The 14,202-nt window shown below is 33.8% G+C and overlaps 1 protein-coding gene across 1 annotated transcript; it reads left to right on the forward strand.

Annotated features, from left to right (window-relative positions):
- Positions 1-160: 160 nt before the first annotated feature.
- LOC132553407 (sugar transporter SWEET1-like) lies at positions 161-11,903 on the forward strand. Its single transcript, XM_060217653.1, has 6 exons — positions 161-400; positions 2,673-2,750; positions 7,366-7,489; positions 8,220-8,381; positions 9,891-10,010; positions 10,614-11,903. Exons 1-6 carry the CDS (start codon positions 333-335, stop codon positions 10,698-10,700), a joined length of 639 nt encoding a protein of 212 aa, XP_060073636.1. The 5' UTR covers positions 161-332; the 3' UTR covers positions 10,701-11,903.
- The last annotated feature ends 2,299 nt before the right edge of the window (positions 11,904-14,202 follow it).

A 14,202-nucleotide genomic window follows, 5' to 3' on the forward strand; every position in this document is an offset into this window, starting at 1 on the left:
GTTCGTCTTTACCGGAAATTCATATGTCGGATATACCTTTGAAAAAAAGTACATTTTTAAGTTCGTAAGCGGCAATCATATTTCAGCAGACGAAAACACCTGGAATGTCATTTAGATTAGATATAATAATTAATGATTATTTTTTAATAGATAGGATATATGCACACTGTTTTCTGGTGAATGCATTCCTTTACACGTGAACAGCCCTTATCTGACATCTGAAAGTTGATCTCCCGTCGCGGCCAGCAGTCTATGTGGTGACCGGCTTCAGTTGACGAGAAAGGAACAGCTGACGAAAGTTGGAGTGCTGCTAGCGAAGGATACGTGTAACCATGGAACTTCTGACCGTAGTAGAGGTTGTAACTCAAATAGTTACATATCTTATGTTTGCAAGTGGGATGTAAGTATATATGCAATGAACGTACATTGTTAGTCCTGTCATACCTGTCAATTACTATAATACATTACATACCAATAACAATTCCCTCGAAATGGCTTTGTGAATACAGTGTATATACTATCCTTACTTCTTTCAAGTATAATTTACATTGATTGTAGAGACAAACTACTACATAGTATCATTAGATTTTCAAGATTCCGTATGGAAAAGAAGAAAAATCTGAGACAACTTTTGTGCAACCCTGTTGAAACAGTTCAGAATTATCCCAGGATAAACAATTTCGCATCTGCGCCAGCTGTTGGAATTGTTACTGTAAATTGTACAGCTCAAACTGCAATTTTAGATTTTACTGTTGAAAAAGAACAAGTGTTAAAATATGTCTACTTTAACCCATACTGAATGTTGTAACTTTTCTTGAAAAGTGCTTGTACACTGACCCTATTTTATGCAGACTCTGAAAAGAAATGGTATTCATGGCAGTCAGTTTAAAAATTTCTTCAGGCCACTCTTTTGAAAGTTCATCTGGCCCAACCATTTCAACTGCTAACATGAAAGTCCATTGATTATCCACTGATAATTTATGCACCTGTCATTCCTGACCAGTTTGATGTATAACAGAGATTTACTAGCTATTGTACAAGAGACGATTGTTTCTGTTGGAATGATCTCCATTTAACAAACATTCAGTAGATGTCGCTGATAGATATGTAGCCTATACATTTATGCTGGCAGCCAGTTAGTCTGCACCTGAAATGGAACAATTCATGAAAGACCTACAGACATCAATATTTTTTTTATAGGCCTAGTCAAGACTGCTCAGGATTTTTGAAAAATATTAATTAAAATTTAGTGGACAAATATATATGTTCATTAGCTCACTTAACACTTTCTGCCAATTAGCTTATGGTGTAGTGAAGGAGCTGTCATCTCATCATCTATTCAACTATTTTGTTACTACGACAATGCACCAAAATTCCATCCTATTGATAATTGACCTTGAATGATTGAAGTCACATGGTAAAATAGGTCAAAAATAAGATGACCAGGATTCTTATATTTAACCAGTAAATATTTAAGACTTAATGCAATGAAGTTTCCTCATATTTATGACAATAATGTTGACCTATTTACAAGGTACATAAGAATTTTCTTTAAAGTTCCAGAAGACCTAGGGTTCTGATATATTATGGTCTTCTATCTTCTCTCTCTTATAACATTATCCTTTTTCACTTAGCAGATTTAAGTTTACAAAAAGGGAGTGAAGATCAAGATATCTTTTTAATCAGATTTGTTATACATCTTTAAGAATCTGCTTCTCAAATGTGGTTAATAGGTACTTGGGATGTAGTGCTATGAAGTTTCCACAGGTAACTGACCTTGACCTATTTCTGAGGTCACAAGGAACAGATATATTTAATTTTTTTTGATTCTCTCAAGTTTCAGAAGATTCAGGGTTCTAATAATTTACAAACAGGTACCTGATTTGCTCAAATTCAAGCACATTTTCTTGAAAATCAGAGTATCAATCTAGAGGGATAATTATGTAGGTATTAAGTAATTAATACAATATTAATGAGGTGGGATGGAGTGTCATTCCTGTCAGATTGCCCCAACTTTTATCAGGTTGGTTATCCGGGGGTCAGGGCTAACATTTGGCATGTCAAGTTTGGGGCAATGGGACCATTGAGAAACATTGTGCCTATAATGGGGATTTGTATGGTCAGCTATTAACCTCCTCACCATGACAGGTTTAGCCAATGACAACCTAGGAGGTTTGTAGGTTACACTGCTGCACTGACCTGCCCAGCCACAGTCTCCAGAGCACTGTGGAGTGACCAGGTCCCACCTCCAGCACTGACAGGGCTTTAGAATCCTGAATGATAAACACCCATCCCACCCATCCCTTTAGATTAGATCTTTTATGTTGTAGTTATTAGTTGTATTTGTCTCTTAGCAGAAGACCAGTATTTCATTATTTGTGGACTGTGTTGTCCACAGATATATAATTTTGTAATGTTACATAATATTACATAATAAGAAAATATTGGTTACTTTTGGCCCAAACCTGTGTTTGTGTTTTTATATACCCCTATCTACCAGTACATCTGATTAATTTGTTAGTGTTATATCATTAACACCAGCACTACAAGTCATTTCTTATGTAAGTTATGAACAAGGATTATGGAACATGTGATAATAATTTTTACATTCTTGTTTTAATATCCATTTGAGCAATACATGCCCTCTAGGCCTGTTCTTACTTATTTTCCAGACCACCTTGCCTTCATATGTACAGAACCAAAAGTACCAAGAATGTGCCTTTCACATTTTTTGCCATTGGATTACTGAAGTAAGTTGGTGATGTATATTGTCATCTAGATACTAAACATGCACTAATGTACTCTTTACCAAGTGTGATAACAAGGTTTAATTATGAGCAGAGTTCACTTACATACCATAACATTGGATATTGTTACCATATCCAACAATGCAACCACACACAAATCTTGATATTCCTACATGTATCAAAAACTTTATGAACAATATCACCATTTTCTATTTACCCTGAATTAATAGAAGAAGGCTGCAGTGACCTCTTTTTTGAGCACAGCACACCAAGATATATGTACTCACACATTTTGAGGATGCACTGCAGAAGAGCTTTCAGCCTTATGAAGGTCAAATGTTCAAATATAGTTCATATTGGCTAATTCTGGTACCAACACATTATTACACTAGAAAATTCTTCCAAGTGTCACTCACATGTATATTGATAATTAGTAAGTGATGTTGCTTTACAACACTATTCAACCAAGTATTAACAAAATTGAGGTTATCTACTCATAGCTTATATATTGAATCAGGAGGTTATGTTAATACAGAATGAAGTGAGCTTCTACATAAAATTTGTAAATGATATTGAGGATGAATTTTATTTTGTTTGAGTGTATCCAGCTATCACAGCATCTGTATGTAAAATAAAAAAAAAACAAAAAAACTCACTTTTGGAGAAAATCTGTATTTATATAAAATCAGCTTTTAAACACTACAAATATTTAAGAGTTAAACTTATTGAGGAAGTTCGTGTATGAAGTAGCTATTTATGAGGAAATCATTAAAATAATTTACTGTCCATTCTCTACTGTATCAATTAGTGTTCTGTACGATGTTTGGATATTATTAAGTTTTTGTATGTATGTAGATGACCTATAAAGCTCAACATATTAATGGAATTGAATTGAACGTTATCTTCCCAAGCATACCTACCACAAATTTTGTAGATCCTACATTATCTTCCCAAGCATACCTACCACAAATTTTGTAGATCCTACATTATCTTCCCAAGCATACCTACCACAAATTTTGTAGATCCTACATTATCTTCCCAAGCATACCTACCACAAATTTTGTGGATCCTACATTATCTTCCCAAGCATACCTACCACAAATTTTGTGGATCCTACATTATCTTCCCAAGCATACCTACCACAAATTTTGTAGATCCTACATCGTCTTCCCAAGCATACCTACCACAAATTTTGTAGATCCTACATTATCTTCCCAAGCATACTTACCACAAATTTTGTAGATCCTACATTATCTTCCCAAGCATACCTACCACAAATTTTGTAGATCCTACATCATCTTCCCAAGCATACCTACCACAAATTTTGTAGATCCTACATCATCTTCCCAAGCATATCTACCACAAATTTTGTAGATCCTACATCATCTTCCCAAGCATATCTACCACAAATTTTGTAGATCCTACATTATCTTCCCAAGCATACCTACCACAAATTTTGTAGATCCTACATCATCTTCCCAAGCATATCTACCACAAATTTTGTAGATCCTACATTATCTTCCCAAGCATATCTACCATAAATTTTGTAGATCCTACATTATCTTCCCAAGCATATCTACCACAAATTTTGTAGATCCTACATTATCTTCCCAAGCATATCTACCACAAATTTTGTAGATCCTACATTATCTTCCCAAGCATACTTACCACAAATTTTGTAGATCCTACATTATCTTCCCAAGCATACCTACCACAAATTTTGTAGATCCTACATTATCTTCCCAAGCATACCTACCACAAATTTTGTAGATCCTACATTATCTTCCCAAGCATACCTACCACAAATTTTGTAGATCCTACATTATCTTCCCAAGCATATCTACCACAAATTTTGTAGATCCTACATTATCTTCCCAAGCATACCTACCACAAATTTTGTAGATCCTACATCATCTTCCCAAGCATACCTACCACAAATTTTGTAGATCCTACATCATCTTCCCAAGCATACCTACCACAGATTTTGTAGATCCTACATCATCTTCCCAAGCATACCTACCACAGATTTTGTAGATCCTACATCATCTTCCCAAGCATACCTACCACAGATTTTGTAGATCCTACATCATCTTCCCAAGCATACCTACCACAGATTTTGTAGATCTTACATCATCTTCCCAAGCATACCTACCACAGATTTTGTAGATCCTACATCATCTTCCCAAGCATACCTACCACAAATTTTGTAGATCCTACATCATCATCCCAAGCATACTTACCACAAATTTTGTAGATCCTACATCATCTTCCCAAGCATACTTACCACAAATTTTGTAGATCCTACATTATCTTCCCAAGCATACCTACCACAAATTTTGTAGATCCTACATTATCTTCCCAAGCATACCTACCACAAATTTTGTAGATCCTACATTATCTTCCCAAGCATACCTACCACAAATTTTGTAGATCCTACATTATCTTCCCAAGCATACCTACCACAAATTTTGTAGATCCTACATTATCTTCCCAAGCATACCTACCACAAATTTTGTAGATCCTACATTATCTTCCCAAGCATACCTACCACAAATTTTGTAGATCCTACATTATCTTCCCAAGCATACCTACCACAAATTTTGTAGATCCTACATTTTCATCTCATATGAAGGCTGATCACAACTACACATAAATTATGAAGAATCTATACCAATTAACAATGTCCCAATTGATTCACTGCTTTTTACCTTATGAAGGTTAAATAGCAAAATATGGAGTGCAGTGACCTTTTCTTTAAGTATGTCACTTTTTTCTTATTCAGGTATACATACTCACACAACATTTTACCATTTAGCATCGGAAACATGTCTTGAAAACTGAAGGATAAATATAGATTACACTCACTCACCACACAGTACATAAATGACATCTCAGTGAAAAAGTATGTAATAACCCACACACAAATCATACTGATTCAACACAAGATATTATGTAGTATGGGAGATATGCCTTGGAATCAATGCAAAGCACAGATTATACACATGCTTGATACATATGCACGAATAAAAGAACAACACAATGGACATGTAATTTTTACCTTTCCTTTCAATGAAGGAATAAGCTAATACATTATCTAGGATAACAAAACAATAATTATGATTATTGTTATGGAAATGCAAGGTTTAATGAAAACCAAACAATGACAAAATGATGATTAATGTCATATCATTATATAATTTCGAACACATCAATTGAAATTATATTATACATGTATATCCAACCCAACTGTTTGGTCCAAAATGTGATAAAGAAAGAAAGATCTTGTTTAGTGGTGTTGTTTTATTGAACTCATCTGTCACTCACACAGAAACACCACCTACATACATGTGATCACACTGAACTTGTATATTTTGTCTAACAGGGACCTCATAAAGGATGGTAATATTTCAGTCTGAAAGGGGCCACAATATTTTAGTCAGTAGAGTGTTGGTCTAATCTTAACTTCAGGTGAAAATCTGAGGTGCGTTTTTTGACACTTTCTGCCTACAGCAGTTTGATGTTTCTCAGGAAGCTGACAAACAAATATTTACTGACATGGTTGTGTCCTTGTGCAAGACATTCAGTCATACTTGCTCTGGATGGCATGCAACACGCCTCCTGTATGTTGTTCAGTGAGGGTCCACCAGTGTCCACAAAGAGGCCTAGCCTCTAAATGACCCTCCAGGTCACAGGGTGATAAACCCAACAAACAAAACAAAGGAACAAGTAGTTCCAAATTCATTACACATTCCAATAACTAAAACAAAAACAATGTGCTAGATCTTAGCTTTATTTCATTGATGTAAGATATGTACATTGTATCTTATTTTCAAAATTGTGTTTTGTTTACTGTCTCCATATATTTCTGTGTTGACAGTCACTTCCACTTCCTAGGCAATATGTCAAGTTGGCATCGTAATTCAGACTTATAGCAGACAACACATTTTGTTAAAAAAAAACAACTTTTAGATATGTACACTGTTGTTCCCAGACAAATACATTGACTCAAAAATAAATGTGGATAACTATAGGTGATATGCACAATAGCTAGATAATGGTCTCTGTAGTGATGAATTCAATACAAAACTTGACATCTGTTACATGTTTTCCATTAACAAACAGCTTATTCTGACAGGTGTTCCTTTTTTCATGCTGATGCAGCAATAATGTGACATACAATACAATTTAAACTTAAATGTCTGTTTTCTCAGTTGTTATAATTCATTTTACTGCTTTATTACACTAATAACAAAATGTTTATTTTTCACACATGAATGATTACTGACCTATAATTAGAATCAGAAGTTTTAACTCTCTTTACCAGCATATCACACTCTGAAAAATTAAATACACTGTTTGAATATGTATGTACAGTATAAATTATGCTTTTGAATATGTATGTACAGTATAAATTATGCTAGTACATAAGATATCATACCATTCTTTTCTCCCTAATGAACACCCACACCATACACATTGATCTTGAATACTTATCTTTCACAAGTAATATTTTTATTTGGTAGAGTACATTGTAAATAAAAAAAATTGTTTAAAACACTATAATTCATGTTTCTTATATATATATGTGGAAGACTTAAAGAATATTTAACCTTTTCAGTGCTTTGGCAGGTTTGCTGTATGGTTACTTAGCAAACCTTCAGCCACTGGTATACGTAAATTCTATAGGTTTGACCTTCAACTGTATCTATATTCTGACATATCTAGTCGTCTGTCAGTCAAAGGTAAGTTTGCATATATCTTCTGACATACAGAAAACAAGGGTATATCTCCCTATCAAATTTTCCAAGTTCATCCCCCCAGCCCAAATTGCAACATATTGTTAATTTCTATTAGTGTAATTTTCCCTTAAATAGATGAAACAGGCTGTATTTACGCGATATTTTACCTATGACTGGTACTTAGTCAATTCATATCTCTGATGGTATTTCCTTGTCCTTAAGTCTTTTTAAGTGTCAGGATAAATATATTGATTCTGTTATTAAAACTTGCTATGAGAGATGGTTTTTTTTCAGCAATCCAACCATTTTGACTTTTACCTGAGATCTTCCATTTTTATCACTTTTTTTTGTAGCAATAAACCTCACAGATGTCATGTTAAATGTAAAAACTCCCTTTCAAACTTTATTACCAAAAATCCATATTGCACCTTATATAGGGGTATGCTATCCTCGATCATGTCCCTAAATATCATTAGCTATTATTCTGTCATTTATGGAATCCTGTAAAAAGCTGTGCAGGAAATATTTGACTTTTATCATGATTATAAATACATATATAATATTAATTTTATTGTGAAATTTTTGGAACATTTAATCTTGTACAATAAACTTCCCCCTACCATTTGAAAGGCAATGAATTGATGCAAAAATGTCTGGGAAAATATTATATTATGTTGCAATAATTACAACCTGTTTTCAGCAGCTATCTTAAGAAATATTTTCTTTTGTCCAGGGCACTGCTGTAGTACAGCTGATATCATTGTGTAGTCCCCTGGGGCTATACTACAAGTACATTACCTCCCAAGGAAGCAGTGAGGAAGTCATACTAAACCAACTTGGAGCTTTCATGTTTCTTGTGACTGTTTGCCTTATGATGTCAACCTTCTTGGAAATAGTAAGTTGCAGACAGATATTTATATCTAAAACTGATGTATGCTTTTTGTGAATTGCCTGATTGATTTAATTGTTGTAAAGACTGAAAATGAGATGAGATGGGACTTGGTGAAATATCACACTATGTTTAACCAACTAAGATCATGAATCAAACCTGGAGTCTTCAAAGTCACAGTCCACGTTTCTACCAACTAAGGCATGCACTGTCAGCAAATTTAGAGAAGCAATGATGTACAATCCATGATCCACTCCTTTTACACCACTTCCACAGCTTTTATTGATGTTTTCTAAATCTCAGTCTTAAGACTCTGTACTCCATGGAAACAGGTAACATCACTGATCTACCAAGTGTCTCGTCAGGGATTGAAGCAGTGCATGGTTAATACTGCACTACATAAAAAATCAAGTAGAAGTTGTCATCTCTATGAAAACTGAATGTAACAGCATTGATACAACTCAATAATTTTCCTCTGTGCAACCTTTTCCAGTTGATCACACAACCTGATTCTCATTTGACTTGGTAAAGTATTAAGAACAATGCACAGTCACAATTGAGAGCAGCTATAACTCTCTGTAGTGATTATTCATATCTTAACCAGCCAGATTTCCTAGGGCACATTTATTACTGAATTACTGCTCCAACATATCAATTCATTATTTTTTAATGCAGATGCCATTCCAGTATCCAGTTTAGTGACATATACCAGAGAAAAGGTTGTGCTGGCACAATATTCCAAGTAGTGTAACTGGCTGTGTAATACAGCTCCCAAATTTTGGAACTCTTCAATGTTTTTGATGTACTCCATTGCAGTAGTAGCTAATGAGCCTGTCACAAGCTTAAATTGATGCTATCATTTCAACATTACAGAACTTTAAACATTTTTCTTTATTTCTGTGACTTTATGCGAGTTGCTGAATACATATTCATCTTCAGAAATACAGCATACTCATAGAATAAGTCCTCTCTAAACATGACAGCCTGTGTTGAGATGTTGAGCCACCATGAGAAGTAGAAGTGAAGTTCAGTGACAAATTTGCCATGTATTTATTTGTTCATGATATAACTGCATTTGTCATTGGAATATTAACATTGCAACAATGTATCTTTATATGAACATACTAATGAACCACAGACTTGGGAGGAGCATTAACACCCATGGTCTCCAGCGTTATCATCCAAGTGACACAGACTGTATTGCTATTTTTACATCAATACAAAAAGTCTGAAAATAAATGAAAAAAAAACCATGGACATATGTATGTAACACTTTCCCTTCTGTAAGCACATCCTGGTTACTATAACAAAAGCATTCCATAGTTCATTAGACATCTGTAGTAGTTGAATCACGGTGAACATCTCTATATCTCATTAATTCAGTAGATACTTAGTTACAGTTTACCAACCTTGTGTTGTGAGTATTTTATCACCTACTTATTAAAAGTGTGTGGTTCTGTTTGCAACACAGATCAGCAGACATTGTGTTAACTTACTACATGATATCTTCCATAGATCCAGTGTGTGCAGGAGAGGAGTACAGATGGACTGTCCAGATCATTGCTGCTAGGTGGTCTGTCCTGTAGTGTTTGCTGGCTCATATATGGACTCATGCTTGAAGATTTCTACATCTATGTAAGTTAAGGTCTACACATCTCAGAAAATAATTTTTATTCTGATGTATACTATACTATGTTTATCTTAATCTCAATTTAACTTCTTACAACGTGGAATCAAATTAGTACACAAGTTTGGGTTTAACATCTTATGAATAGCAAAACAATGTACTTGATCTGTAGCATGCTGGCATTAATTTGTTGGATTAAATTATCATGAATTTTAATTAATAGTGTCAAATCATTTAGATTTACTGAAATATAGAGAAGTATTGAATGTTTGATCTTGTTTTAAGTCTTAGACACATTCATTGAATTTTAAAACTTGTAAAACAACTTTCTCTTACATTGTGATGGCCAAACATCAAATGACTGTTTTTAAGGAAGATCAGACCTGCCTTTCTTTGTGATACTAAATGAGTACTTTTGACTATAACTTTTATCTTTATCCAAGGTCAATTTGACTGTAGTAACCATCAGTTAAAACAGAACGTATTGCCAGATAAATATGGTAATGTGTTCTATGTTAATTGTACATTGTATATTGATATATCAAGTCTTAGTAATAATATAACAGCTGTATTTCATAAATCGTAATGTCTTTTAACATAATTTGTTTCAGGCACCAAATGTGATTGGTATTATTTCTGGTGTTTGGAAAGTTTTCCTCATATTTACATATGCAGGAAAGTCTCAGAAGAAAGATTGATCTAAAAGATGTGTGGAGAGCCTAGACAGGCAGTTCTTCTTATTTTTGTATACCAAATATATCACATTAGATTGTACACCCAGAGTAAAATGATTTACACAATATACCTTAGTAATTATATGTTTATTGCCTACGCGAAGTCATACTTCAATCCAGGACCACATTGAAGAATTGCTATTGAAGTATGTGATATTTACCTCTTGTATCCAACAAAGGGTATGGCCTACTTATTATATATTTACATGATGACAATGAATAGCTCAATAAAGACTGATCAACGGTAAATGTTGTTATCAAACCCAGGAACACTACGTGTCTTTTTGTGTGAAGATGCTTTACATATGTTAGTCTGTATATCAGGAAACTAAAAAATGTATTGTAGTCATTATTAACTCACCGGACTCGAAGGGCCAAGTGAGCTTATGCTGTTGCATGTCATCTGTTTGAATGTCCGCTTGTCCATCAGCCCGTCAGTAAGGTGTCAACTTTTCCATTTAAAGGACCTCTTTTGAATAGCCAGCAGACCAGATGTGGGTTGTAGGGATGGAGCCCAACAGAATTTGGAATAAAGTCTAACAATATGTGCCAAAATAATTTTAGAAAAGACCTTGAAAAGAAATGACCTTATAACCCATGTTGAAGGTCATAGGGTTCAAAGTTGTTCAGCCCTGTAAAAGACTTCTTCTGGTAAACCAAAGTCTGATAAGAAGGATATTTGATAGAAAGGTATGTCTTGGTCAAACCCCAACATATTTCAGGAAAAAAAAGAAAGGGTATTTTCCTATAATCCAGGTCATCTGTCATTGTTTAGAGTATAAAAAGCTGTTTGTTGTGGAAATTGGTTAAAATTGATTGGATGTGCTTGCTTTGAATGCCAATGGTGTACATGTTAATATATTTGTGATATAAGCACAGATTCTATTTTTGATATACAATGAATACCAGGTGAGCGTTGAAGGCCCATTTGGCCTGTTGTATTATATAGTTATCACTTACATCCTCATGTGGTCAAAGAAAGTTGATGCAATTTTGTCAAAGTATTTCTGACCTGTCACCAATGTATTGTTAACATGACATCAGGTTATTATAAAACTTAAATTTTTCTGGTACTCCATTAAAAGTGAAATATTTGTAACTGATAGTGATCATGCTGGTATGTTTTACTACTAGCTCATTTTTTAAGTATGGTTTACTGTAATGATTGTGAAACAATTTGCATTTTTTATTTACATTATTTAAAACATAATTAATATTGTTTGTTATAAAAAATTTAGTATAGATATTGTTTCGCAGTCGTTTATCATTTATATTTAAAATAGTTATGTTAAAAATGCTAGCCCACAAGACAAAAATTAATTGATTATTATGCATTTAGCTTCGTCAGAAAATGGAGATATGTTAAAAGCTGGACCAGTATACTTTAAACATGTGTTTTTGTAAGTTTTCATAAATGCTGTTTTTGCAACATCACTTTCATTCGAATAGTTCTGCTTGGAAAAAATATTTTGACAATAGATTTTTTATTGAAGTTTCTTTGAATATTTATCATGAACTGCCAGTACAGCAGAACCAATTTCATATTAAATAATATGGTTTTTATTAACAATAAGATCTAAATACATTATACTGCAGGGAATCATTGAAATTTTCTAGAAATTCTGGTAACAATGATATAGTAATAATGATTTATAAAGTACATCTGATGAGGTATGTTTTAATTCAACCTCATGCTCACATCAAAGAAAAACCATATTTTTTAATCTAATTTCTTTACGTGTGCCTTAAAAATATGTGATAATCAGGACCTTATTCTTTTACATGCACATTAATGATTGTGATCCTTTACATTGTATACTGAATGGATTTTATTGTTATTATAATCTTTATTATTATCATCATTTTCTGTACCAGTGCCAGAAGATGGTGCAGGGGAGTCCATTTATCATAAAGGGAGTATACCACACTTGGTAGGTAGTGCAGGAAAGTCAATATTGACAAAGGGAGAGTACCAGTAGGTGGTGCACGAAAGTCTATATTGTTAAATGGAGAGTACCAGTAGGTGGTGCAGGAAAGTCTATATTGATAAGGGGAGAGTACCAGTATGTGGTGCAGGAAAGTCGATATTGATGAAGGGAGAGTACCAGTAGGTGGTGCAGGAAAGTCTATATTGATAAGGGGAGAGTACCAGTAGGTGGTGCAGGAAAGTCTATATTGATGAAGGGAGAGTACCAGTAGGTGGTGCAGGAAAGTCGATATTGATAAAGGGAGAGTACCAGTAGGTGGTGCAGGAAAGTCGATATTGATAAAGGGAGAGTACCAGTAGGTGATACCAAAGAGTTTATATTGATAGAGGGAGAGTACCAGTAGGTAGTGCAGGAAAGTCTATATTGTTAAATGGAGAATCCCATTAGATGGTGTGGGAGAGTTTATATTTCATAAATACGTATACCAGTTGTTGGACACATGGGGATAAATTGTTTAGTGAAAATGTCATGATGATATACTTACCTGTGAAATACTTTCAAGACAATATTTCATCAATTTTTAGTCCTTCAACATTTTTATATCTTGACTTATTTCCTAGCCCCTCTGTTATTTGAACAGTGGTAGATTTCATTAGCAGGGCATTAAAAGTCAAAGCTTTGATTTGGATATTATAAAGTTTTCACTGAAGAGCTATGATAATGCTTTCAGATTATTGATGTGAGGTTATGATCCGTTTTGTTTATTGTCTATAGTGCTTTAATTCAGATGATTCTAGACATTCTAATCTTGAAAACTCATTTTCAATTATCTAAAAGAGAAAGTTACCATGTTTCAGAGGATCAATTCCCCCCCCCCCTCTTTTTTTTTTTAAAAGGTTTTCAAAAAATCACATATTCTGCTTCTGCGTCATTTGTAATAGCATATTTAAAGTAAGAGGGACATTTTTGTTTGATCATTGTAAAACATTGTTATAATGTGTATTCGTACTTGTACTCATATCTCGATGTTTCCAAATTTCAACTTCCATAGAAATTTCCTCTTGTGACAGAGGTAAATCACTTGTTTGTTTATCTCAGGATTTGCTTGAATATTTCCTGATAAGAATGAGACGCCAACCAAAGCTATATATTTTAAATGTAAAAATTGTTCAAAAAAAAAAATGTTCCCCATGACACATTTCTGTTAAATTGTTACAATATGTATACAGAATTACTATATTATTCATGTTTCTATATTTATGTATGTCTGTCAGCTGTTAACCAAGTCTTTCCAATTAAAGACCATATAAAGATGATCATGAGTTCTTGTGGTGTTGAGTTTCCTTTATATATATCTACGTCTTTCCAATGAAGGGCTTTTCATTTGCTTTATAATTTTCCTTACAGCTACAAGTGAGCACTGAACTCAAGCATGCAACTTCATTACATGCTGACTGTAAAAGTGAGGGTTTTCAAATTTTTGGATGAAAATTGTTCAAAGTAATAGTATTTGTCCCAGCCAGATTTGATCTATTTCA

The sequence above is a fragment of the Ylistrum balloti genome, unplaced genomic scaffold, assembly GCF_031769215.1.
Source record: "Ylistrum balloti isolate Yb309-2 unplaced genomic scaffold, AGI_CSIRO_Ybal_v1 Utg370324, whole genome shotgun sequence".
NCBI classification, from domain to species: Eukaryota; Metazoa; Mollusca; class Bivalvia; order Pectinida; family Pectinidae; genus Ylistrum; species Ylistrum balloti.